Genomic DNA, 27290 nt, shown 5'->3' with positions numbered 1-27290 from the left:
TGAAACTTCCGAAAACAAGAGGCCTGTGCTAACAGCACGATTTGGACTCATTCTAAAGTCTCTTCTTAGAGGAAAAAAAAAGAGCAAAAATTTAAAGAAAGTCATGAAAAATACACATGCAGCTGACATGAAAATACCAAACACACACAAAAATCTCGAAAGCAATTCTTATGTCCAGGCCTGGGACATTCCTTATCAGAAGTAAAGACTCTAATACCATAGAAAAGACAGCGTAACATCCGAGTACTAAAATCTGCTGATGTATCAGAGTTCCTATTCTACTACCTATCACCTAGATAGCCTGCCTCCTACAAATTAAAAGGCGCTCTTAGGAGGCTTAGAAAAAGAGTGGCTCCAAAGCAGGTTTAAAATAATTTTTTATTGCCCAGGATAGTTTTTTCTTGTGCCTTGCTTTTTTTGCTTTTTTGTTTTTTCTTTTTAGTAATTATAAATTCAAGCTTAGGGAAGCCTGTCTTTGTCTTGGAAAACAAAACAAAAACTAAACAACAAAGCTTTCATAGTATAATTTGCTAACCTGATCTTGTTTTAAAAGAGAGATATAGTCACATGGCCAGAATAAAATTTCTACCATGGATGATACAGGTCTAATTCTGGTGGTCCTAACAGGAGGCAACAGCATTGTTGACAAAATTGTCATCTGCTGGTGGCATTTGCGGAAAAGAAGCCCTTGCAAATTTCTAAACAACAGTAAACTGTTAGGAAATTCTAAAGTGACTTACAGGCCAAAAAGGAATAAGGTTAGTAAAATGCCTCAACAGAGTTTGGATAAAATACTGGATTTGAGAGTTACTGGAATTGGATATATAAAAACAGGGTGTAAGTTGGGTCATGCTTACAACGGTCTCAAGTTCAAATAAACTACTGTGACAATACACCACTTCACAGGCCACGCATGTTTCCAGGGAGATTTTCCTTCTCTCAGTAGGTGCTGGCAGAAGGTGTGCTCAGTCGTTTTCCAATATAGATGCTGTAAGGAAGCAGAGTGTAATTTATTTCATCTGTGTGCACAGTTCTACACCAGCTTGTCCACACATTTTTCAGTCCTGGTAAAAAGCTATGAAGGTGTATTTGCACAGTTCCCCAACACTCTGAAACCACTGCTTGCTTTTTTTCTTTCTTTGTAGTGCTGGGGATTGAACCCAGGGCCTCACACATTTTAGCCAGCACTCTACCTTTGAACTACACCCCCAGCCCACTGACTGTTTAATGACCAGCCACCAGCCCACTCAAACTGGTTTTATGTGATTCTGTTTACTCATTAGATCAGGCTGGACAACACAGAGCAGTGATGATACAGAGCCAAGCCAGAGAGAACAGACCCTTCCAAAGAATCAAACAGAGGTCCCCTCCTTTGAGACATTCTCTCCTGCTGGACAAAAAGTCCTATTGCTATTTCAGATGCAGGAATACAGTCATATGCCAAATTACTTCGTTTGGTACAGTCAAAAAAATTAAAGCTGCCAATGCTTTTAAGATGGCTCTCACTAATAACTCTTAAGGCTTAGGGGACTAACTGACTTTTCCATGCCAAACAAGGACTTGAACCTCTTTCAACAGCATAAGCAAAGGGAAGTTTAAAAAAAAAAAGTAACACTCCACCACCAGTGTAATAAAAGCAACCAACATTTCAAACCCTTTTTTAAACATTCATTTATAACAACAGTTAATAATTAAGGCAAGAAAAAAAAAATCTGAAGACTTATGAAAGCAAGAAACACTGCAAGGTACAAAAATTCACCTCTCGGGGACAAATGAACACCAAGCGGTCAATACCCTGCTAAACTCCTATGTCTCGCCATGTTCACCCCCTCCCTTCCATCATAAGGACTTCCTTCCTATTTGCAGTTTGTGGTTACTGTGTGCCCTCACAAGAGCAGGGCGAGCACCCAGGAGAGACAGAGGGCTATGTGGGCGTTTACACACACAATCCCATGTTCACGACAGGAAGTCTCTCCGCTCTGCTGAGCTCCTTACAATGAAGGGATTTTTTTTTTATGCATCATAAATAGAAAATGACCTACTAGCCATGCTTAAAGAAAAAAGCCAGTGGCTCACGCCTGCAATCTTAGTTACTCAACTCAGGAGGCAAAGATAAGGAGGATGGCGATTTGAAGACAGCTCGGGGCAAACAGTTCGAGAGACCCTATCTCAAAAATATACAATGCGCGCGCTCGCACACACACACATACACACAACAGGGCTGGTGGAGTGGCTCAAGTGGGAGCACCTGCCTAGCAAGCATGAGGCCCTGAGTTCAAAACCCAGTACCACCAAAAAAAGAAGAGAAAATAACAAGTATGTGTTGAAAAATTAACAGCTACTGTTTACTCCTAAAATCTTTCAGAACTTCTTTCCTCAAGTGCTGAAATCAAGAAAAAAAGCATTTAATTTAAAAGACAACAATGAAAAATAAATGAATTACAGGTAAATATGAGATTGATCTTAGAATAAATGAAAATGCTACGAAATTAAAAGAGAAAACAGTACCCACAACCAGCCTCCCAGTTTCACTCACAGAACTAGCCAAAGTCATGGTGTATTTACTATCTGGGAAAAAAAATCATTTCACATTAACCCCAAAATCTACATGTTAACAATTTGCTTTATGAATTACTCAATATTAGATAAATTACAAACAACACAAAACCTAATAAAGAAAAATCATACAAAAGCCCTGGGTACTGACGGCTCAGTCTGTAATCCTAGCTACCTGAGAGACTGAGATCAGGAGGACTGAGGTTTAAGCCCAGCCCAGACAGTTTGAGAGACCTCATCCCGAAAATACCCAAACCAAAATGGACTGGAGGTGTGGCTCAAGCATTACAGTGCCTGCTTTGCAAGTGCAAAGCTGAGTTCAAACCCGTTTCATTAAAAAAAAAAAAAAAAATTGCACCCAAGGGATTAATATAAACATGTTATTCTCTTCTTGTTTGAACATCTCATTTTCAAAAAAATTTTCAGATAAGAAAAATCCCTAGTATTAAAAGCAAAGCAATACAAACTGTGAAAATAAAATACAAGAATGAAATGAGTGGAAAAACTTTAGGAGTTTAAGCTACTTACCCTAGACCCAAAGCCAAAACGTGAGAAAGAAAGAGAGATGGAATGAACACCTTCAGAAACTCCGCAGAGAAAATGCCTCCTTTCTTCATGGCTCCACTTTTTCTCATGCTCAGCGACACCGCTCGTTTAGGGTGTCTGAAGTGGAACTCCCTGGGAAAGAAATTCAGAGGTAGGTGTCAGAAACACTTTTGCTGCCAGTGTCCTGGGGACTACACCAGGCCTCCATTTCTAAGTGCCCACTGGAAGAAGTGTGGGAGGACTCACTTGGGTGGAATGTTTTCTGGTCTGCTGGACCAATCCGACACCCAGTCTGTACTTTTCTTCAAAGTTTCAGCTTCCTTCTCTCCTTCTACAACTTCTTCTTCTGACTGTAAAGAAGTAGTCAGACTTTAACACAGGGCAGGGGCATAAGAAGACCAATTCTTTCTAATACAAAGACAAATCTGATAGGAAAACCCCCTTACATAAGAATTACTGGTGAGTAATTCTTATGTAAGAGACAGACTGCATTTCTAAAAAGGCTGACAAATGACCTAAGAGTGCTGAATTACTTGAAAAGACAAGTGAGCTTGACTGCTGTCATACCTAAAGATAGGCTATGAACTTAGAAAAACACTGTATTTTGGGATATACTGATAAAGAAAGTGCAGAAAGTCTTGATAAATGTGAAATCTGGGTGATGTTTACATGAAGTTTCATTTATTAGTCTTATTTTCATATACATTTAAAATGTTGATAACTGAAAACAAAAATAAAGGAGTGGGACGGCTCTTGTGGTCGAGCACCTGCCTATCTAGGGCAAGACACTGAGTTCAAGCCCCAGTATCACCACCCCCCCAAAAAAAGATAATAAAACAAAATAAAATAAAGAGAACACACCAAAAAGGACGTGCTAATAAAGTGATGAGAAAGTGGGGCCGTGATACTGATGTCACTCATGGTTGTCTGAGTCAACTGTCAACTGTTCCACTCTTTTCTTTTTGCAATACTGGAGACTGAACTCAGAACTTGGGCCACATCCCAAATTCTTTTTTTCTTTTATTGTGCTTTGCTTCTCGGAAAGAGTGTTGTGCTTGTCAAAAAAGGCTTAGAAAGTGAACCTCCTACCTTGCTTCCTGAGCAGCTGGGATTACAGGTATGTACCACTATGCCTGGCTTATTTTTGATAGGCTCGTGCTAACTTTTTGCCTGAGCTGGCCTCAAATTATGGTTCTCCTATCTCTGTCTTCTAAACAACTGGGACTACAGACATGCACCACCACATCACGACTCACCCTTAAGGTCCCCAACTCTTAAGCACTAGACGTTAATCTCTGGAAGATTATGTACTTTTAGACAAATGATTATTCAAACATTCCCAAAGGTTCTGAAACTATTTTAGCTCAAAGTTTTTTGGAATTATGTATTTTAAACTGAGTCAGAATTTGACATCTTTTGTATCAAATAAACAAAAAAGAAATTCTTTTGCTGCTAAGTAAACTTCTGGGCCAAGATTCAGGTCAAGAACAATTAACATTTCCAAAGCCTTTGCTTTTGTTTTTTTGAGATACAGTCTTGCTATGTACCCCAAGCTGGCCTTGAACTTGTGATCCTCCTGCCTCAGCCTCCTCAGTGCTGGGACTGCAGGCATGGTACCCCCACACTGGCAAGCTTATCTTTAACTGGAACCCCAGAAATTCCTGAAAACGACACAGTATTACTCAGTTTTAAGGAACGTAAGCCTATGACCTCAGACCAAAGGATCCCAATGCCAAGAAATGCTGATTTTGACTGGGATTCATTCTCTGAGCAGAGCTGTCATTCTTTTCAGTAGGTAGTTGAGAGACACAGAGCTTGACGTGTTCACAGGACTCTCTTCTGACAGGTCTAGTGTTCAGTGACAAAGTTGCCCGGGGAAGGGGGCTTAATTAAGATAGATTCTCCATATGGACAGTCCCTTTTACTACCAAAACCAGAGTACAATCCCTATGGAGGCTGGCTGCTCTGTCAGTGTCACTCTTCTCTCATTCTGCTGAACTTGGCAAATTCTACCATATAACACAATGTAGCATTTAGGATCAAGCTTTTTCTACTTGGACACTGAGATTACTCAGAATCATGAGTTGGCTCTTTGGGTAACACTGAAATCATCCTAAATCAAAAACAATAAATTGTTACAATTACATACACATCACTGTGTGCTCACAGTATCTGACTCTTCAACAGACTGCAGGTGTTTTCTTTTTGTTTTGTTTTTCTGTGGTGCTGGGGATGGATCCAGGCCTCATGCAAGCTAGGAAAGCGCTGTACCACTGAGCTACACCTCCAGCCCTATTTCAGGTCATTTCTCTTCCAGTTTCCTCCTAAGCCTCCAATGTCTCTCTCAAGCTGCTCAAAGATTTAGGCTTAGATTTTGAACAAGTTAGTATTTCCTATTTTCCAGAGTGAACATGCGGTAAGATTAAATTTTTTCAAGATGCTGTGATTTTTCTCTTAACTGAGTGAAGCAAAATTATCTTTCAACTAGTATTTTAAAAAATTAAAACTAAGTTTTAAACTTGTTTTAATGCTTGTGTTAAGAATAATGGTAGTGAGCTGCTCTCATTTACTACTGCTTTGTGCTTCATTTCATTAATTTTAATTTGCCACTTTTAGGTTGAAATCACCTTGAAATTCTTGGAATTCCAAATGTGGTAAATGTCCATTTCATCTAGTTATTTAAGAGTCATGCTTTTAACTCTCTGCCTTCCAAACTGGTCTCATGTGGGGAGCCCTTATCCTCTAATCGTTCTAAGTTTCCCTTCTCTGGTCCACTGAGTCTCTAAATGTAGACGCTGAACTGCATTCCGTGACCTGTGGACAAATAACCAGTGTTACGAGATCAAAAAAGGAGGGTATTTCCAGTTTGGATCACCTTCCAATAACACCCAGCATTGTGCTAGCCTCTTTGGTTCTGAAACACAATGCAAAAATGTCTTCAAGAGACTATGTGCTATGGATGGAAACTGGAATACTTCCATCCTACAGGTAGTTTGAATGATCTTTTCCCTAAATGTGCTGCCTTAGGAATCCTTAAACCTTAACAGACCTATTAGTTCACTTGAATGTCCTTGTGAGCTTTTCTGTGACCAATTCTGTTCAGTAGTTTACTTTAGTAGAAGGAAGAGGGTCACAGACTCAGACCCACTTTCAGTCTTAGGTCTAATGCTTACTTGTTTTGTCATTGTGGGTGAGTAACTTCATTAGGACAAAGCCTTACTTTTTCCATTTGTCCACAGAGATACCACTTCTTTCACTAGACTGGGAACATTAAAAGTGAGATGCAATTTTTGAAAGAAATTTAGCACTATCTTATATCTTATAAATGTCAGTGCCTTTCCTTGTTCTTCCTAGAAAAGCTTGAAAATGTCACCCATTCCTTACATACGAAAACCTTTTAAGATAAAGCACAGAAACAGTTCTTTGTCAACTATGCTTAAGTGTTTCCTAACCCTAAACTTTCTTCTCATTCATGAAAAAAAATTATTTTCCCAAATCCCCAAGTAATTAATTTTTAAATTATATGTTCAATTTTTAAAACGCAATATAAGAGCTGGAGGCATGGCTCAAATGGTAGAGTGCCTGCCTAGCAAGCACAAAGCTTGAATTCAAACCCCAGTATCACAAAAAAAAAAAAAAAAAGCGATACTTTTTGAAAGTTTAAATGGTACCTATTACTGTCTTTTTACTAAAGTCTTACTCAACAGCTACAAGCTACAGTGTTTTCTTTGGGAGTCAGAATGCTTTTGCAAGACTTGCCTCTGTTCAGATGGCTAATCTGACTGTCACACAGCTGACTCTCTGCTTGAAGACAGCCAGTGTTCTCCACATGGGGAGCACCCTGGCAATCCTACCATAATGTGACAGAGACCAAAACCTTACATTTTCTCTCCTGAATGCTACAAGATACTTTGAAATTCTAGGATGGATGCAGTCGGCTCTAGAATTTTATGTAAATACAATGATCAGTTAAGTCTAACCAACGTACCTGCCATTTCATGAGTCAGGACAGCACCTATCAAAATATTATGATGGTTTACTGGGATAGCTGGGGGGGGGAGGTAAGGAATATTCAGAAGGAAGAGAGATCCAAGGTCAAATTCACACGGAAAATATTTGGCTCAATTAAACTGATTTCTTTATCGCATGGATGTTCAGAGCTACTACTAAATGTGACTACAGCTGGGGCTGCATTGCTTTTCACTTATTTAACTTTGGAACAGCTTTATGGTGCTTCCCACTCAGCAAACATTCCTCAGATAGATTTTGGAGAATGCTAGAATTTAACCTGTCTTTTTAAAAGTGAATACAGACTGAAGATATCCTTCTCAGGAAAGACTACAGCAAAGAATTTCATTTCTCTCTTGGATCCTTGGTACACTTTTTTGCCATGGAGACTTTTAAGTACTTTTTCTACATTAGTTATAGTACTACATGTGGCCAAACTCATGTATCAGCCAGGGACTCAACAATTCCAGTCATATCAGGGCTAGAGGTTTGGTTCAAGAGGTACAGCGCCTGCCTAGCAAGGGTGAGGCCCTCAGTTCAAACCCCAGACCAGTACCACTAAAAAAAAAAAAAGTCAGATCACATTACTACATGAGAACCTTGTCATTGTTAGCCACAAAGCAAAGCATATCATAAAATAAACTGGTATTTGATCCACAGATTCTCTAGGTTTCAGAGGACAGCAAAAAATCGAGCAGAGTCAAAGTATGAGGAAATTGTGTGGCCTTTTAGAGAGAATACTGGGTAGATCAACATAATAGGCAAAATGCTGCTAGTGCAAATGGGTCCAGGGTCATGTAGAGGGAGAATGCCACAAAACAAGGTTTCTATTACCCTCATTTAAGCATTCATTCAATATTTTTCAAGCACCCTAACACCTGAGAAGAGATAATAGTTTTCCTCAAGAATTTGTACTCTGTGACATTTTTAGGTGCTCTGACACACAAGTAAGGGTAAGGGCTGAAGTTCTAGAATTCAAACCCTTGTAAGACTTTAAAACTATATCCATCTATGTTTCCAACCAACTCCCAGTGAATAAACTTAATAGGTCCTAACTCAAATAGGTCCGCCTAATTTATATGAATTTTTTTCTCTAGCTACTGACTTTACCTCAAAGTTACTGCTATGATTTCAGACGCAAAGTTTTCACACCTGGTTCTAACACAATCTTCATTTTCACTTATTTTGTAACCTTAAACAAGATACCTGTATCAGTCTTTCTGTTTATGAACTTAAAAAACCAGCCTGGAACACTGGAATGACACATTATAAACAAAAATTTCCAACTCTTTTAGGGTAAAAGGGCCTAGCTGTAAAGAAGTGAAACAAAAACTATACTATCCTAAATAAATTTTAACATCAGAAACTGAATAACACTTAAAAGCAGCTCCAAATAATTGTGAAGAGTCTTCTTCTTTAATATATTTCAGTAAAACGTACTTTAGAGAATCTGCATCTTTCCTAACTGCTAACTGTAAATCAGAGTAACAAAGAAACACAACACACACACACCTGAGAGCTATGGTCCCTGCTGGTGTGCATCTCCACGTCAAACATGATCTGCCCATCTTCTTGGGGTGAAGGGCTAGGAGAGAGAGAACTTAGCCATTAGTTTGAGTTCTTTCTGTCACATGAATAAGCCTCTACTGGAAATGAGAAAAGTAAAAGATCTAGCAAAATGGTTTTGAAAAAGCAGCAAGTCTGACAGTATACCATAACCCCCAAATTTCATGTGACAGTAGGGGCTAAATATTTTATATGCTAGTAAGTGGCTAAATGAAATGGAGCACTCTTAGTCATGAAGTGTTCTAGACTTTGTCAGTGGTAGTAAATTCCTTCACAATTGCCTATATACACAAGACTCTCCTGTTTTCTTGTTTTGCTCTTTTTTCCAATAAAGGCAAAATGATCTTCAAATTCAGAAACCTAGCTTGAGATTCTTTTACCATAAAATAACTTACCCCAGCAGTTCTCAGACTCCTTCAGAGGGTCTATGAGGTTAAAATTGCCTTCATAATATTATCAGGATTTCATTGTCATTCTCTCCTGAACATATAGTGGAATTTTCCAAAGGCTACACGATGTGTGAAGTTACAACACACTGAATGCAAAATCAAATGAGAATCTAGCTGTTTTCTATTAAGCCAGATCAGAAAGAGATTTGCAAACTTATAAAATAATTGCCATTATTCTCACTAATTTTTTGGTTATAGGATTTTTCATTTAAAAAGAATTGTTTATGTTAAAATGTAATGAGTTTATTATTTTTAAATTCATTCTCTGTTGAAAACCCCAGCTTTAATTTCTAACAGAGTAAATATTCAAGTATATAATCCATAAACAAAAGTGCTTTGAGATCCCTTATTAGTTTTAAGATCGCAAAGAGGTGTTGTGACCCAAAAATTTGAGAGCTACTATTCATTTATTTTAGAGACATGTGCTCTGAGCTATTTCAGAACAAATTATGTAGATTATACATGAATATAAAACCCTTACGACAGTAGAAAATTTATGGATAAATTCCTAGACAAAACCTATAATCAAAAACTCTACTGGATACAATAATGAATAGTGTGCTGGATTCTTTTCTTCGCTTTATCAACGACCCCTGTGCAGTCACAGCAAGTCACCAGATCCTTCACTACACAGACTACTCTCTACATCTAAACTAAAATGGAGATGAAAAGTAGACTTAGCTTTCTCAAAGGAAAACATAACTATTAAAGTTACCTGGAGCACGTATGCAATTTTAATGTAGAGATGTGGGTGAGACTGACTCAAAAGTAACACCACCAGAAGTTCATCATACTGATGAGGTCTTGTAGTTTTAGATATAATCAACGTAGCAGGATTTTTGTTTTTTGTGGTACTTGAATTTGAATTCAGGACCTGACGCTTGATAAGCAGATACTCTATCACTAGAGCCACTCTGCCAGCTCTTTTCTGTGTTGAGTATTTTCAAGATAGGGTCTCACAAATAATTTGCCTTGAACCACAATCCTGATCTCTGCTTTTCGAGTGGCTAGGATCACAGGCGTGAGCCACTGGCACCTGGCTAACATAGGAGGTTCTTAAGTGGGAACAGGAAAAGGTTCTGTTACAAATAAACACATAATGTGAAGTTAAAAGTTTTTTTCTATTGAACAAGAAACGTCAGACTACAGTAGAGGAAACAACTAGACTGAGGATCCTCAGTCTACTGTCCTCAGGTTTACTGTCTTTGTGCACATGGCACAGATGGCATCAAGTTACAGGCCAGCTTTATGCAGCTGTGACTAGGTCAAGGCAGTGAAGTCTGTAAACCATCCTGATGGTAAACCATTTTCTGCCCTGCCCTGACAGGTGGAATCTGTACACTGGGATTTTTAGTAGCTCCCTGGGTGAATCTAGTGGGCAGTTAAATTTGAAAACCACTACAATAAGGTAGAACACAAAGCAAAACCCACAGGGGTTATTATCTTCTAACCTCCTTGACCTACAAGAAAAACTTGCCAAGAATTTCAAATACAGAGTTGCAAGCCAATTCAAATTAACAGGAATTTTAAAAACACTTTTAAATGGTAACATGTTACTGAGATATCCCAGGAAAAATATTGTTGAGCTAGAGTTTCAGGCTTGCTCTGAAAGATGACAGTAACCCACAGCCAGGGGTACACAGGCTAAGGGAAGAGTACAACAGCATTTGCTGTACTCCTTTCATTTTCCATCACACATGTAACTGTAATCATGAATGAAACAGGATGGTCCAGCCAAGTGTGAACACCAGGTTAACAGACACATGGTACCAATGGCCACAGCTCACGTATGAATGTATAATAAAATAGGCCATAACAAGCAGAAGCCTTCAGAGAACTGTAGAAATCCTTCAGCAAGTTTCAGAGTGTAGATCTACATTCTAAAAGACAGACTAATGCTGCAGCTACCAGAAGCAGTAGCAACTGCTCAAAAAGGGCCAACTGCTCTGATTCTGCTTGTGGTAAGAGTCATCCAAGGCTCTAAGAAACACAGGGACACGTCAGAGTGACAGAGGTTGTGGGTGCTGAGTGTGTCACACAACCAAACCAGTCCTCCAGCTGTCTTGATGACATCAGTAGATCACAAGTTACACAGGAAGGGTCAAGCATGATTTAAGGTTTTTTTGGTGGTTTTTTTTTTTAACATTTTCTTTACGTATTAGTATGTACTTGCTATATATGCAATTTTTCTAAAGTATGAAAATGTTAAAGAGAAAAATAACCATAAGTCTGTCTTCTAAAGATAATCAATAGCTAGGGGTATGGTTCAGGCAGTAGAGTCTGCTTAGCAAGCATAAGGCCCTGAGTTCAAACTCCAGTACTACCAAAAGATAAAAATAAAAAGAAATTACACAAAAATTCGTAATCACTGCTTACGTTTTTAAATGTTCCTAGTCTTTTTCCTGTACGTGTGCATTTCTACATGGTTAACACCAGTCAGCTATCAATTAACCAGAAGACTATTCGGTCTCTGTAATGCTCAGTGTGGCTGTCACTGCACTAAGAATTTTTAGATGTCATTTAAAGCTTAGTCTCTGAAAAAAGAGAAAAGCTTAGGCTGCAAAATAATGACGTGGTTTTAGTCTACTCATAGATTCCTCTCCCTCTTTATTCTTACTCTGTCATCAATCCTTATATCAGTGGAATTATTTTCCCTAATTCCTATACAGAAAAATGAGATCTGAAATAAAAGTCCCTCTGAGGAAATGAAAGGCCTTCAAAAATGAATTCTCTTTACAGCCTGCAGTTGGTGCTTCCACTGTGCAACTATCACTATAATTCAGGTCAGCTTGCAGCTTCTATGAGTCAAACACTTTCTGAGTGTCTACTGTGCACCAGCACCATTACTGTAAATGGTGTGAAGAGGAAGTGAGACCCCCCTAACTCTGGAGCTTTGCCATCAAGAAGGGGAGACAGACTATACAGAGCCAACTGTGGTTCAAAGCATTATGTGGTATGTGAAGCAGGAACATGAGGACAAAGGAGACTGCAAGAAAGTTAGATTAACTCTGTAAATTAACATTTATGCCATTTAATTTTAAACTGATAAACACCTAAAAATACAAGCTGAATAAGAAAAGTTCCTTAGATCTGCGGTAAGCAGTGGGCACTCAAGTGCCTGTCCATTGGCTGTCATTTACACACACACTGCCCCAAATCAGAAGGCATCCTTTACTAAGTGAGGCCGAAGCACGTAACTCTGCTCATGATAGTGGGCCCGCCATCTCACGCACCTGTCACAGTGAGAGCTGGCCCTCGAGCTGCTCTGTCCTGACTCGTGCTGTGCGTCCAGCAGAATCTTTTCCATGTCTCCATTGTGGATGGAGGATGAGGAGGGCACATGCTCCAAGCCCCCATTCTTCCCGTTGCCATTATCATTGCCATTGCTGCTGTTCATAGGGAGCTCCACCCAGGAACCTGCTGGACCAGCCAGATAAGTTAACCACAGAGGGCCGAAATCCCTCACGGACACACAGATGTTAAAACGAATCCAGATAAGAATTCTGACTCACCTCAAACGGAAGCAAAAGTGTTGTGAAGAAAATAAGCAAGGAGCAAGAGAAGTAAAAACTCTGCAATGTTCTATTCCAGAAGTAGCTCATGCATTCAACCAATTTAGATGTAACCAAAAAGCTAAAACTAACTTTTAGAAAGTATGTCCTTCAGATTATTTCCCCTCTGGTTACTTCACTGAAAACTTTGCAATTTCTTTTCAGAAAGTAAGCAGTACTCTACTACTAGACAGGCTTAGACGGGCTACTCTGCCACTTATCTTTAATATTTAATTTTTATACACAAGCACAATGTATATGCCATAGGGTACCACAGCTACTTCACTGTATCTGCTCCACAAATTAACTAATAAACATTGTTAACAGAGTCCATGACCATCAGGCCTGGCTTTGAGTCCAAACACTCACCCACATTAAGAGAAAACAATATATGGGCTGGTGGTATAGGGCACCTACCTAGCACGTGTGAGGCCCCAAGTTCAAACTTCAGTGCCACCAGAGAGAGAAATATGGAATGGATTTATTTATAGTATTGGCCAAAACCGGGGAGAGAGAAATTCTCAATCTGTGTTGCCGTGCTCATAGCAATGTTTCAACTTACAGAAAAGGTGAGACAAAAGCCAGGAAATATACATATGCACATAGCTAGTCTTTCTCCTGAAAGATGAACCTCTCCTCTGGAGTCAAGGCTCCCATGGGTGCCCCATCTTCACTCTCAGAGGCAGAGCTTCCTAGAACTGTCATAAAGTTCAATGAAACAGGCTAACAACTACACCCTAATTAGCAAAAACTGAGACGCTCCTGGAGAGGACAAACGAAATGGCAAAAATCTCAGCCAGTGCACAAATTCAGAGCATAAAATGAATGCAGCTGGTTCTTAACAAAATCAGGTGAAAATGCTAATATCCTGAGGGACTTTAACTCATCCCACAGATCGTTTCTTCCTTGCCTTTATATTTCTCTTCCTATTCTTTCTTCCTCTTAAGGCACTAAACTTACCTTGTAAACTTGTCTCTTCCCCTTTCTCTCCCACAAGTTCTTACTTTCTAGGGTTTTCATGAAGCCGTGATGATGTGCAGGGAGAAGCCACTGCACACGTTATAGGCTGAAGGAGGTCTGGGAAGCAAATAGTTGAAGGGGGTGGAGCCACATGAAGAAGGGGTGGGCATTGTAATCTACAGCGTTCTTGAGTTTATTAAATAATTAGGGTGCATGAATTTTATGAAGAATATCAGTAGTCAATTAACCAACTTCACAACAAAAACAGTATTTTTTTTCTTAACTTCCTTTCCTCCCATTGTTTTTTAGAAAATGTAAAAAGCAGGTTGGTGAAGCCATTCCTCTACACTCCCACTGCTCGAGAATCTTATGGTTGAAAGGGGAATTCCACCAGTCATTCAGAATAATCATCAAAAACATCTCAAACCCTAAACACACCCTAAATGAGGCCATGAGTATACCTGATCCATAGTGAGATCACTGTCACCTTTCACAGGGGAAAGGCAGCTCTAAGGAACATTGGCTGGAAATCTAACTCCACCACGTTGCCTGGCCATAACCTGTGCTTAGTTTCCTCATTATAAAACAGACATGACCACACAAGCTTAGGAGTACTTAACCACAGCAATAGAATTGCCCAGCAAACAGCAGATCATTCACATTATAGTTAAGAGAGTTTGCATCTGAATGTTCTGGAACAGTGTTTGCTAAGTAGTTATCCTATCCTCTCCATCCAAGGCAGGGCTGTCAGAGGCCCATAATCACGACCACTTCCTCAGGACTGTGCTGGCAAACAACACAACGTGTTCAACAGCTCCTAGGCCTCATTCCAGCATACAAAGCAGGCAGACTTGAGAGAACTCAAAACTAATGAGTAACTGGGTACCAGGGGCTCATGCCTGTGATCCTAGTTATTCAGGAGGTTGAGATCAAGAGGTTCGAGGTTTGAAGCCAGCCCAGGCAAATAGTTCGTAAGACCCAATCTTGAAAAAAATCATCACAGAAAAGGGCTAGTGGAGTGGCTCAAGGTGTAGGCCAAGTTCAAACCCCACTACAGCAAAACAAAACAAAACCTAATGAACAAATACAACTAGCAAAGCTAAGAGAGCTCTAACACTGAAGATAATTTAATTAAGTATTTGGAGTATATCTGGAGTGTATAAAAAATATGCACAAGCATCCCTAAATTCAGAGCTCTATAAAATATTTTAAGGAGAGAAAATGAGAATAAACAAACTTTTTCCTATCCCCACTGCTTCTAAGATTCTCAAAGTGTTGAAACCAATGGGACCAGTTCTGTACAGAAGCCCAATGTGTTAGACGAACAAAACCTCCAGGCCGCTCTGGCAGAAGCAGAACTAAGGACCCAGGAGTTCCAGATGGGTCTGTGTAGAAGCCAGGCTTCCTTACAACACAGTTAATGTTCACTTCAAGTATCTGATCAAAGAGAAGAAGGCATTCACAATGCCAGGTCTTCTGCTCCTTACTTTTTCTGAACGACTTCCAAACCAGTATATGAATTTGATTTTCTGCATGAGAAAACCACTGATCTAACATATTTTTGGAGCTTGAGGAAACACACCTGGAAAAACTCAGCAAGCAACGGCAATCATGGCACTTCCACTTAAGGTCGGTCATTCTTACTGGGCATGTATTGGTACAGGGGTTAAAAGCGCAAACTGAAGCCCTCCCACCTCAGAGCACGTGGACAAGTTATTTAACCTCATTATGTCTCAGTTATCTCATCTGTAAAATGGGATAATAGCCATATCTAATTCATAAAGAGTTTTTAGGAGGATTAAACAAATAAAGAACACAGCTAGGTACCAGTGGCTCACGCCTGTAATTCTAGCTACCTGGGAGGCTAAGATCAGGAGGATTGTGGTTTGAGGCCAGCAAGGGCAAATAAAGTACATCATGAGACCCCCATCTCCAAAATCAGAATTACATTCTATATCTTTTCAAAGTCATTTGCTTGAAAAAAAGAATGTGCTCCATGAAAATACAAACATCACCACCCAAACTCAAAACCAATGCTTCTGCCAACTTCTACTCCCACTCCCAAAGGAAACCACTTTAAATGGTTTCACATGGAGAATTCTGGAGTTTTCCCATAATTTTTTTGGTTGTTTTTTGCTTTTTGTTTTTATAAACAATGGAACTGTATGTGTTTCTGTAAGGAGTGTTGTTCACCTACAACTTAAAAAGGTCTTTTAATGTCAATATATACATTTTTTTTTGGGGGGGGGTGGTACTGGGGCTTGAACTCCAGGCCTCACACTTGCCAGGCAGGCACTCACCACCTGAGCCACTCTCCCCCGGCCCCGTTCATTCTTTTGAACAAGTGTGTTGCATCTCATAGTTTATAGATTTCTGATACTTTGAACTATCCAATGGCAATGTCCATTACCCATGAGATTGTGTCTAATACTTTCTTATACTGAGGGCTTCAGTGAGCCCTCTGGGGGGTAACTTGGCAATCGGTACTCAGAGCCTTTAAAATGCAGATTTCCTCTAACCCAGTGATTCTTTCAGTATGTCATTCTTAGTAGATGATCCACACATGCCTTTTCCCCCATCACCCAATTCCTTCCTGATTTACAACCTAGGACTTTCTTCATGTTCTAACTCCCAATCCTTACAAAGCCTGTTTCTACGTGGAAAGAAAACAAGGCAAGATCTGAGGACTGTGCCACCCAAGCAACACAAGTAGAGAACAACTCCAAGTGAAGTCTCTTCTTAATAGGGAAGCTTTAAAACAAGAGCTGGAAGCTTTTCACTATTAAGACTATTCACAAGTTGAAAACTGTTCCTTTACACCAGTTTGTACACATATACAACAACAAAATATTTTGTAGTTTAAGTCTGGGACTGGCTGAGACAGGGTGGGGTAGTTAACTGCGATTACATTTACTGCTGTATGCTGTTGGCTCTACAGGTTTGTAATCGCCACTTCCAGCCTCTTGGGGTCAGGGGAGGAAGGAAGAGTATTTCTCATTTTCCCCCAACTTCTCCAGGCCCCACATGTAACTCATTCTCTAAGCAGGGATGACACATTTCACTGACATTTACCTTCTTTCCTCAAAGGCACTTTTTTTTTTTTTTTTGGCTTGCTTCAGGTAGGTACCTGATGCTGGAATCCAGGCCAGACCTCCAACAGTCACTTGCTTTCTTCTAAACATGTTGACTCTTTTGCACAAGTGGGTACTTACACACTAGACTTATTTATTCACAAGACTCCTACATGGCAGTGGCATTTCATGTGTCACAGCCTTAAAAACCCTTTTGCCAGCCATACTAGGGGAGCAAAAACATTATTGTTGAAGAGCTTTAAAAGCGTGGCTCAAATAGAAAAGCACCGCTCTAGCAACTGTGGGGCCCTGAGTTCAAACCTCAGTACTGACCCCATCCACCCCCGCAAAAAAGTTGTACTTCCCACATTAAACAATAAGAACTATACTGCTACTTTGATTTTCCTTATACAGCTTACTGAGTCTTATGACACAAATGTCTTATTAAATATTCTGAGGGAACCTGATAGTTTTCTTAATAAAACTAAGTACTGCAAACATTCTTTTAATTTTGGAAGTAGTTTGGAGATTTGTCATGAAAGTGAACAGTACCCATAAAGTGGTAAACTAAAAAAAAAAAGAAAGAAAAATTTAAGGACTCACTATTTAAATATCTCAATCAGTTGCTATTAAAACTCTGCTTTGATCCCTGAACTAAAGATAAAAGTCTCCGAGCAGAGATAATTCACACGAGTTTCATCTCCTGTTTTTCACAGGCGTACAACTCTAGCCAACAAAGTACTTGGACTTATCAGCAATTCAGACAGTACTAGGTGCCTGAATAAGCTGTTTTGCTTAATGCTAAAAATCACTTGAAGGAATCAATAAAGCTTGTTTTGTTCAGTCTAGTGTTGTGTAATGAGCTAAAAAGCAAAGAGAAGCAAGAGGACAGAAATTAAATATGGCACTGTCCAAAGCTTTTCAGTAACTTTTCAAAGCTCAGCCTATCCCAAATAAAATACTTTCTAACTAGCAGTCCTCTCGGAGCGGCATCTGAACCACATGCAGGCTGCCTGCTCTTCCTCTTCTGTAAGAGGTAATAAAAACATAGCAGGAGCTGATTGGCCAAAGATGTCAAACACCTTACAGGTCTGTCAGGCACCAAGATAAACAATCACATATAGTTCAACCTCCTGTTCTTGTTGTTCTTAAAGGGTCAAAAGAAAAATCAAACCCCCTCTACTTTCTGTGAGAACACACTGACCAAATATCTTACTCCTAAGTGTCTGAGCACAGCTAAGAGCCAGAACACTGGAGACAAACACATTGGCCCCTTCTATACAGAATGCACAAGATACTGAGAGAATAGCAGCATGTGATCAGGCACACTTAAGTGTCCTAAAAAGAGCACCACACAGACTCAAAGTGGAACGTGGCTCTAGGTCCCAGCCAGGTGAGGACCCTGTTAGCTAAGCCCTTGACTCTAAACCGGTTTCTTAACTGGTGACTACAAAGGAACAGTTCTCTCTGAAGCCTCATCTCATTTTAAACCCATGTTGCTAAGAAGGACATGCTAAAAAACAGGTAAATAATTTAAAATTCCCCATGAATATGTGATACAGCAATATGTAAAGACATTTGCTGTGGAGTGTTAAATAAAAACCTTACTTTCTAGAACACGAGACACTTAAAAGTTAAAAAAAAAAAGCCCACTCCAATTTTGGAAACTTGGCCCATCAAAAGATCGAGCAGCAGTTTAACAATGAGAGCTTCTTGAAATATCCAAATTCCGTCCCCACCCTGTAAGGACAGGGAAGCTATTCCCTACAATGTGAAGGCCATGTTGGAAGCACCTATTCCGAAAGAGACTGCTTGGCCTTTAAACATCCAAAAGCAGTTTCGTCTGGCCATATGCTGACTGCCCCCACTGCCTCTTTCATAAGACATAAATTAGAAAAGGTTAGGCAGGAACCCTTCCCAGAAGACGAGGTACTCTCACAACCGGGCACAATCTCTGGCCAAGACGTCTGAATCCCAAAATGTTACGAAAAGCAACTGCAGTTGGTGTAACGCCACCCTGCCCATTAACTCGTGTGTGTGTCGCCTCGAGGGGGGTGCATGAGGCAGTACGTAAATAGCTTTGCTGGACACCCAACCCCATCGTTTAAAAGAAAAAAAAATCACTTGGGCAACTTGGGGGAGCCTCAGGGGGGGAAAAAAAAAAGGAAAAATAGTGGCACAGTCTTCATCCCACACGTGACTCAAGTAGCCACTCAACTGCCAAGTGACCAGCATGGGGCAACAACGAGACGCAAGCCGTGGGCTCGGGTCCCGGCCCCGGGTCTGTCCGCAGAGTGGGCAGAGCGGGCTCCGCACACCTGCTCGGCCGCACGTCCCAGGGCCCCGCCCGCCTCCCCTCGGCGGCCGCGTCCATCCCCAGGCGTCCCCGCCGCACGTCCCCAGCCCGACCAGCGTCCCCTCTGGGCCCGCTCCGCCCACCTCTCTCCCTCCCCCACAGCCCATCCCTTCCCCTCCCCGCTCGGTCGGCTTAAGGGGCCACCACGGCGGGGATCAGCGCGACCCATTCGCTGCCGACCCATCCGCCCCCAGACAGCGGATCCGAACGGTCCCCAGCACAGCCACCAAGAGGAAGCGCAGATAGGCCCCAAGGAAGCCCGGAGCGACTCCTCCTGATAGGAGCCCGAAGCTGTCAGTCACCCTCACATCCTCAGCTTGAACCAATGGACTGCCTTCTCCTCCCGCCCCCGCGCGGCGCTGGCGACGGCGGCCGAGCAGCCCCTCCTCCCCCATCCCTCCGCCGAACCCCTCGGCCCAGACTCACTGTTGAGGCCGGCTGGAGGGGGCAGAGGCTGTTCCCCTTCCTCGCAATTGTTGTTGTTATTGTGTAGGGGCGGCGGCGGCTCGACTAAGTGAGACGACATTGTGGGGCGCCTGAAAGAGCTGCGGCCGCAGAACGACCGTCTCCGGTTCTCCGGCAGCAACACAACAAGCCGAGTCCCCCGCCCCCTTTTCTGCGCCTGCGCAGTCCCTCCCACTGCGGTGACGTCAAGGTCCACCCAGGCCACGTGATAACAACACAGCAAGCGGCAGAGCGGGGCGGGGGCGTCTCGAGACCGCCGGGAGGGGCAGACGCTGGAGTCACGGTGACGCGCGCGCCAGGAATGAATTCTTGCGTGTAATTTGGACTGACCGGATCGAATGAGTTATGCAGATGGCACTGGGATAGAGGACAGGGAGAAGTGCAATGAGGAAGTGCTGATGTGTCAACACCCAGATGGTCTCCCGCGCCCACAGGGTCCACGTTCTTTTTATCCAATCCCTGAGCGTTTATTTTTTAAAAAAAATATCTGTAAGGACTCACCTCTGTAATAGGTATGGTGGTGACAGGCCCAATTCCTCCCCGTCCTAAACCTAAAGTCAACACTGCAAACAGGTCACCGTCTAAGGTGGCCCAGACCTTATCGTTGTTGCGGAATTTAAAAAAATTTAATTGCAAATCTAGTACACCGTCATTGTTAGTAACAGCAATGGCCGGGTGTGGTGAAGCACGCCTGTAAGCCCAGCACTGGAGAAGGTGAGGGAGGAGGATCGCGGGTTCTAGGCCAGTCTGGGGACCCTGTCCCAAAACAACAAACAAAAATAAATAAAACATACAAAAAAAAAATGGTCACTCAAATCCCATCACCCGCCTAACCTATTTCTGAGACATGACCTGGAAAGCCATGTATTCCGTATTTAGCCACCATGTGGGTGACTAAAGTACTTTATGTTCCTAAATATTCCTACATTATACCTCGTTGTCTGTGGCCAGTTTCCCTGATCTAATTTATCCGTGGCATATTATTTCTCTGCTTTTTTTGGGGTTTTTTGGGCTGCGCTGGGACTTGAACCCATGGACTTGCACATGCTAGACAAGCGCTCTGGTGCTGAGCTACATCTCTAACCCTGTTTCTCGTCTTCCAAATTCGCTTCATTCTGCAGAAGTTTAAAGTTTTCGTGTCATTAAATCTGTCATTCTTGTACGTTTGGGAAGACCCTCACACCAAGTATGAATTATTCCGTAACTTTTTCTAATTCTCTTACAGGCTTAATTTTACATTTAGCCCTCATTCACCTGCAAGTTTTCAGATGTTGAAAATTACTTAACTTCTATTCTTCCCAAATGTGTAACCAGTTGACCCAACTATGTTAATTTTTAAGATATCCTTTCCATACTGATTTGAAATTACCTTTATAAGGTTCTAAATGCCCACAAATGCTTCAGGGAGACAACTTTATTAGGGATTATCTAATCTCTAATAAAACACAGATAAATTTATCTCTGTCTTTATCTCTGTCTTCTAAAAATTTTGTGACTTTTCAGATGAACTTAAAAAATATTTGTCCCAAGTTGACCATGTGTTGGTAATTATTGAAGCAAGGTGATACAAGAAAGTACTTCCAATTTTTAATAAAAAAAAGTTTTTTAAGGATTAATTTGTCAAGTCCCATTGGAAAATTTCAAGATTTTGTTCAAAATGTATCCCATTAGGATAACCGGCATGTTTAGGAAGTTCTCTTCCCATTCTTTGTTCTTCTCCCTCCGTCCGTGCCTGTGGGTGTGGGGACCGATGGTCCTGGGGAGGGAACCCAGGCTTCGCGTGTGACCATTAATCACACCTTGAGCCCTCCACCAGCCCTTTTTTGTGATGGATTTTTTTTTTGAGATAGTCTCTCAAACTATTTGCCTGGGCTGGCTTTGAACTGTGATCCTACTGATCTCTGCCTCCTGACTAGCTAGGATTATAGACGTGCCCACCAGTGCCCGGTGGAACCTTGTACTGTTAATTCAATTAACCTTCCGTTTTCTCCCAGCAAGGAGCAATAATGAAATTAGTCAAATTCTTCTACTGGTGCCTCCAACTACCCATTGGGGTACCCTCTCTTTAATATTTTTGTGGTTTTAGATAGTTGCATTACTTGGTAGAGTCCTGTTGCCAAACATTCGCTCTGTCTGGTGAGCTGGTTTTCCATCTAGAAACAGTGTTCCCTAGATGATGGCCCTTTATCTTTTCTTTTTCCTTGAAAAAACTTTTTGCAGAATGATCGACATACCACATGCCACAAATAGTATGTAATTTGTGAACTTTGAACATAAGTACACATCTGTGAAACTATCTCCACCATCAAGAAAGTTAACAGACCCATCATCCCAAACCCGTTCCTTCTTTTTCCTCCCTTCTGCCCTTCCCTTCAGCTCCAAGCAATCATTTACCTACTTTGTCACAACAATTTGCAATATCCAGAATTTCATAAAAGTGAAACATACATTGCACTCTCTAAACGTACAGGTGCTTGTGTGGACCCGTACTTTCTCTTTTCTAGGGAGAAAGGCACAGGAGTAGATCACATTAGAGGAGCATATTTCATTTTTTCTTTTTTGAAAACCTGACGAAATATTTTCCAAAGTGACTGTACTTTCCCACCCGATCATGAAAAGCTCAGGTTCCTGCAGCACTTGTCACCCTTGGTATGATTGGACTTTTAGTCACTCTGATAGGTGTATAGGGTGGTTTCTTTACAGATTTTTAATTTGCATTTCTCCAATGATACAGATATTAAAGTTTTTCAAGGTGTTTGTAATGTGTATTTCCTTTGGTGAAGTATTTCTTCAAAAAACTTTACTCAACTTTCAAATTGTGTTGTTTTTTGAGAGCCTTATAAACTATATATTCTCAATACAAATCCTTCGCCAGGCAAAAGCTTTTCAAAGATTTTCTTTTCCCAGTACACGCCATTTTTCTCTCAAGTGTCTTTCAAGTTTTCAATTTGGCAGGCGCAGTTTCATGCCTGTAATCCCCAGCTACATAGGAGGCTTAGAGTAGGAGGATTGTGGATCAAGGCTGGCTGTGGGGCAAAAATTGTGAGACTTTATCCAAAACATAACTAAAGCAAAAGGGCTAGAGGTGTGGCTTAAGTAGCAAAGCACCTGCCTAGTAAGCATGAGGCCAGGAGTTCAAAGCCCAGTATAGCCAAAAAAACAAGCTGTAGACATTCTAGAGTTAAATCAACTCAAACAAAGACATACCTGGTTCTTTTGTGGAAGGCTGACACAGCACATAGGATCTGACCTTGGAAACGGCAGTGCAGAGCCATTTTCCATTTCCATTGTTATATACCAATAAGGTTATATTGTTATATACCAATAAGGTATGACCACAGCAGACATCACTGTTGGCAGTGGACTCCCTCTCCACCACTGGATCTTCCCTTCCTTCAGTCATGAACAGTGGCTTTACTTGTGGCTAAGTGATTTACCCTTAATCCTTGATTGGGTTTGTAATTTTAAAGCTCTTCTAGTACAGAATCAAAACTCCCCTATCTATATTCTCAAAAATACTTCATAAATGCTGTTCCACCTCACCACTGCCCCCTAGTGGGAAAGCCCTCAAATAACTCCTTGTTTTCACACTAATGAGCATAATGACGTTTTTTAATAGGGCAAATATGACCTTTCCCCAGTATGCTTATCTTGTTTGACAAATTCCTCCTTTTGGAATTCCAACAAAAACTAAGCTTCATAGTGCCTTCTGACATTGTGCCAGGGAGGGTCTTCTATGTTATTAACTTTGAACCTTACAGTTGATGTTCCTGAACCTAAAAATAAATTCCTAATAAAATGTTTAGACACACTACTCAATCAGGAATACTTTTAGCATTTGAGAACACTACAAGAGTAGACTGACTAAAATATTTAGTAACACCAACAGCTCAACTGCAACCTGCTTGGACTCATGCAGACTCATGCAGAATTATGGAGACTCATGCAGAATTATGGAGCAGCAGACTCGGTTTCCAAGACTTTTGGGAGTGTTTAAAAACCACACACACACACACACACGAAAACATTTGTTCTTCCCCTGGAGTGCACACTCCTAACTCCACTTGAATTTGTGTGGTAGAGAAATGCTGTAGGAATATTCATAAAGAATAAAGTGGTTTAAATTGAAAGTGCTTTTATCTATACTGCTTATGCAGTAACAATGCAAAATTTCTAAAAATGTGACTCATTCCTCTTACAGAAAGTTTCACATTAAAAGAACCTCACTGTTCACTTTTCTAAGTTTTCTTTAAGAATCTCTCTCTGGGCTGGGGGCATGGCTGAAATGGTCGAATGCCTTCCTAGCAAGGGCAAGCCCCCATGTTCAAACTCCAGTACAGACAAACAAAACCAAACCAAAACCAAGAATATCTCTAGCCACAGAACTTTCACATAGGCTTAGGGGGAAAAAAATTGCCCTTAATTTTTAAAGACAAAAAAAAAAAGTCCAATTCCAAAAGAGTAAAGGCTACACAGCTTAATACCCATGAGTTAGTTGTTACATAATCACAGATTTATAAATTAACTATTCTTATTGCCCAGCCACTAAGTAAAGATCAAAGAAGATTAATAGAATGAAAACTCTACCATCTTTCCAAAATGGTTAAGGGAGAAGGGAGGGAGTATGTGTACTAGTGACAAGAAAATAGGAAATACAAGCAACTTGACAAGACTAAGTTTATTCTATAATTTTTATTAATAAAAAATTAATGACCATATAAAATGAGTGGCTGGGCTTTGTTTGCTACACCAAAGAAATTAAGAGATCCTTGAGATGTTACAATGGTTTATAATAGCATTCCTTGATAGAGGCATTTGAATTTTAGCAATGATGCTTCTCTTAAATACATAAAACTAACCCTTAGTGTCATGGTAAGAATCACTGTAGGTACTGATGAATCAAAAAAGAACTTCCAAGAGCTGTTTGGTGGTATCATCTCAAGACATACAGCAAAACTGTAGGGAAACCACCACCCCTAAAGATCATCTGGGACGTAGTCCAGTCAAAAACCAGAGTGTCTGATACTTCTGGTAGGGGACCAGCCCACTTGCAAGTGTTAAGAATAAATAATACAAATTACTAATGCACCCCAGACCCCCAAATAAATTAGTAAAAGTGCCATTAAGAATTATCAGACATATAATCAGTGTGTTTAAATACAAATTCAAATTTAAGTCCAAAAGATACAGTAATTTTATTACATAAAAATTCTCCTGTGTGCTAAAAATGTTAACTTACAAGACATAATATTTGTATAAGTGTAGAGGGAGCTACGGTGGACTTGTTTAATCATTTTATTACTGAAGATATATAATAGAACAATAGGTAGTGGAAATATATAAGCACTCGAGTCCTCTAAATTCAAGGCTGTTATATTACTACTCAACCAAAATATACTACCATCCTCTAGTAATATAAATGCCTGCTTCATTCATCTTTTAAAAATAAAGTCCACTTTTTTCTCCATTAAAGCTTCCTGCAGGGCTGACAAAGGTACATCCCACTTATTAAAAACAGGGGCATTCTTCATCTTTGGATAAGGTATCACCACTTATGGATGTGCAGTCACATACATATTCAACTAAACTTTTATTTGATGCAGCAGTTGGAGTCCATTAAGCACTTTTTAAACACTGTACCTTTAAAAGTTTGCCTTTAATATAGCTTTGGAAAACAAACAAAAAAAAATCTATGGCAAAGTACATTTCATTCTGATTTGATAGCAGGAAAATACAAAAAAAAGTAGAGCAGTGCTGATTTCATCTGTTAATCACTTGATGTTAGTTTTCTGCTCTATGACTGAAAAAGTTTTGACTGGTTAAAAACATTTTAAAGTCTCTGACTTAGTATTCAGTAAGGCAAAATGAAATGAAGCACTATAAAATGTCTTTAAAAATGAGGCTCTACAAACGTGGTTCTCATTTACAATTTCATTAACAAATATTAAGTATAGATACAATGTATCCAATACCCTCATAACTACAGTAAAAACTCTAGTAGCATTTATAGATTGTGAAATCCTTAATACCAATATATATTCAAAATATGTTCACACAGAACCAATACCTCTCCTCCATGTAAAAGAACACTTGTTAAAATTAACAAAAATACCAGTATCACAATGGAAACTCATTTCACTGCGCCCAAGAGTATGACACAAAATATTGGCTCAAAGAGGTAGATTAAAAAGAAAAAGAAAACCAGATTCTCCATTCTTTGTCACTTTTATTCAGTAGTAGTTTTTTTTTTTCCTTATTTTCAGTGCCAGACATGGCAAGGAGTGATTACAGCCAACTGTCATTAAAACATTTGTTCGCAACATAGACCCCCTTTACCACTGACCCCAAACTGACTCATTTTTGTGTGCTTTCATTCTTTCCTTTTTGTTTTTTAATATACCACCACCAAGACTGGGTGGAAGGGGCAAGGGTAAAAGAGATGAAGGAGGAAGAGTCCAGGAGGCCAGAGAGGAGGAATGCTACAAGCCACAGTAAGAATGAGCTGTATTTAATTTAAAAAAGGGGGGAGGGGTGTACCCCACAAATGATACAGTAATGAGGATACACAATTAAATCCCATAGCATGACTGAAGGCTTTCACTGTGTTTGACGTCATCACAATGGAAGGCATAAAAAGTGGAGTAAATCAATGTTGATACAGTCCAATCTAGTCCATTAGGCAAGATGGTGCAAGAAGTCATTAAATTAAAAGTGCCCTACCCTTACCTAAATGGCTAGCAGACATGGAGAAGACCACAGTGATGAAGCCACAGAGCTTTCTCCATGTAGCTATGAGTGTGTTGTTGAATGGCACACTGTCAAACACTGGAAAGGGGTGCCACAATGGACCTCTCTCTTATATGTACGAATGCTAGACTCAGCTATCTCAACTAAGCAGGAAGAGGGCTCTTCTGTTAGGAATGCCAACCCTAATTCACTTTGTCTTGAAATATATACAGATTGTTTGTAGTAGCTACAGCAATGATATTTTCCTTGGGGTGCCAGGCTGTATGAAGGATTTTCTTATTGAAGTCTAGGCTGTCAACACTTATTTCATCCTTCTTTCGCTTGCCGCTTGCACAGACTTTGCGTGGCTTCAAAACCGTGCGAGGCTTATTGTTTTCTCGTGATGCTTCTAGAGTTATATCTCGCTTTGTGTTCCTATCAAACATTCTGAAGAAATTATTGTAAGATCCAGTCATGACAACACTGCAAAAGAAGAACACCCAGTCAAACACGTCAGTAAGAGACTGTTTACTACAATGGCTCAGTGATCCAACCTGGCCTAGCACTCCACAGAAAGCAGCTACTCCAAGATTTGCATTAAGAGATGGGGTTGATAGCTGGCCCAATCAGTTAAATAAACCAGATAAAGACTTACTTAAGTTGCTTCTACAAGACCCCTCCAACTATCAAAGCTGATAGCACCCTCGATTAAAAGTTCTCTTAGTCGTACTGCATTATTTTTGAATATTTTGCAACTACAGGCCACACGATCAACTACTTAGTCAGCTTCTTGAAGTAGAAACCATGAATTCTAACCTCCCCCAAATGGAGAAAACAGTGTTTTCATTTTAGGATGTGAATTATGAGCTGTTTAACTTGTCTAGATAATATTTTTTTTTCTTTTTTTGAAAAAAAAAAAAAAAAAAAACAGGTGCTCTCTATGTAGCCCTAGGTGGCCTTTAAGTCATGATCCTCCTGAAATCTCAGTCTCCTGAGTGTTGGGATTGCAAGCGCCACCATGCCCAGCTCAGATAAT

The 27290-nt window shown here is 40.4% G+C and overlaps 2 protein-coding genes across 8 annotated transcripts in view; both read right to left on the bottom strand.

Moving 5' to 3' along the window:
* Positions 1 to 360: 360 nt before the first annotated feature.
* Positions 361 to 19690, bottom strand: Bnip3l (BCL2 interacting protein 3 like). 5 transcript variants are annotated; one of them, XM_074055193.1, is made up of 6 exons: positions 19490 to 19690; positions 12359 to 12545; positions 8623 to 8695; positions 3349 to 3452; positions 3085 to 3234; positions 361 to 988 (listed from the first exon to the last, which is right to left on the bottom strand). In XM_074055193.1, the coding sequence occupies exons 1-6, from the start codon at positions 19587 to 19589 to the stop codon at positions 940 to 942; spliced, it is 663 nt and encodes a 220-aa protein (XP_073911294.1). In that variant the 5' UTR covers positions 19590 to 19690; the 3' UTR covers positions 361 to 939. The 5 variants fall into 5 exon arrangements, with proteins under 5 accessions (XP_073911294.1, XP_020031344.2, XP_020031345.1 ...); XM_020175755.2 differs by having other exon boundaries at positions 12359 to 12542; positions 19490 to 19689; XM_020175756.2 differs by lacking the exon at positions 19490 to 19690 and adding an exon at positions 13637 to 19039.
* A 6044-nt stretch (positions 19691 to 25734) lies between these two features.
* Ppp2r2a (protein phosphatase 2 regulatory subunit Balpha) overlaps positions 25735 to 27290 on the bottom strand; it is a 59814-nt gene continuing 58258 nt past the window's right edge. For all 3 annotated transcript variants that reach the window (XM_020175751.2, XM_020175752.2, XM_074055192.1), the window contains one exon: positions 25735 to 26737. In XM_020175751.2, coding sequence (XP_020031340.1) covers positions 26458 to 26737 — 280 coding nt within the window. In that variant the 3' untranslated portion in view covers positions 25735 to 26457. The remainder of the gene's footprint in view (positions 26738 to 27290) is intronic.

The sequence above is a fragment of the Castor canadensis genome, chromosome 14 (assembly GCF_047511655.1).
Source record: "Castor canadensis chromosome 14, mCasCan1.hap1v2, whole genome shotgun sequence".
Taxonomy (NCBI): Eukaryota; Metazoa; Chordata; class Mammalia; order Rodentia; family Castoridae; genus Castor; species Castor canadensis.
This window is presented reverse-complemented; position numbering and strand designations above follow the sequence as displayed.

What these genes read in the sequence shown, in the direction of transcription:
- Bnip3l (XM_074055193.1), bottom strand. Translation starts at nt 19,589, where the DNA reads ATGTCGTCTCACTTAGTCGAGCCGCCGCCGCCCCTACACAATAACAAC. An exon ending in GCAGGGACCATAGCTCTCAG is followed by an intron (nt 3,453 to 8,622) that starts GTGTGTGTGTGT and finishes ACTTCTTTACAG; the next exon opens with TCAGAAGAAGAAGTTGTAGA. An exon ending in GTTTTGGCTTTGGGTCTAGG is followed by an intron (nt 989 to 3,084) that starts GTAAGTAGCTTA and finishes GCTTCCTTACAG; the next exon opens with CATCTATATTGGAAAACGAC.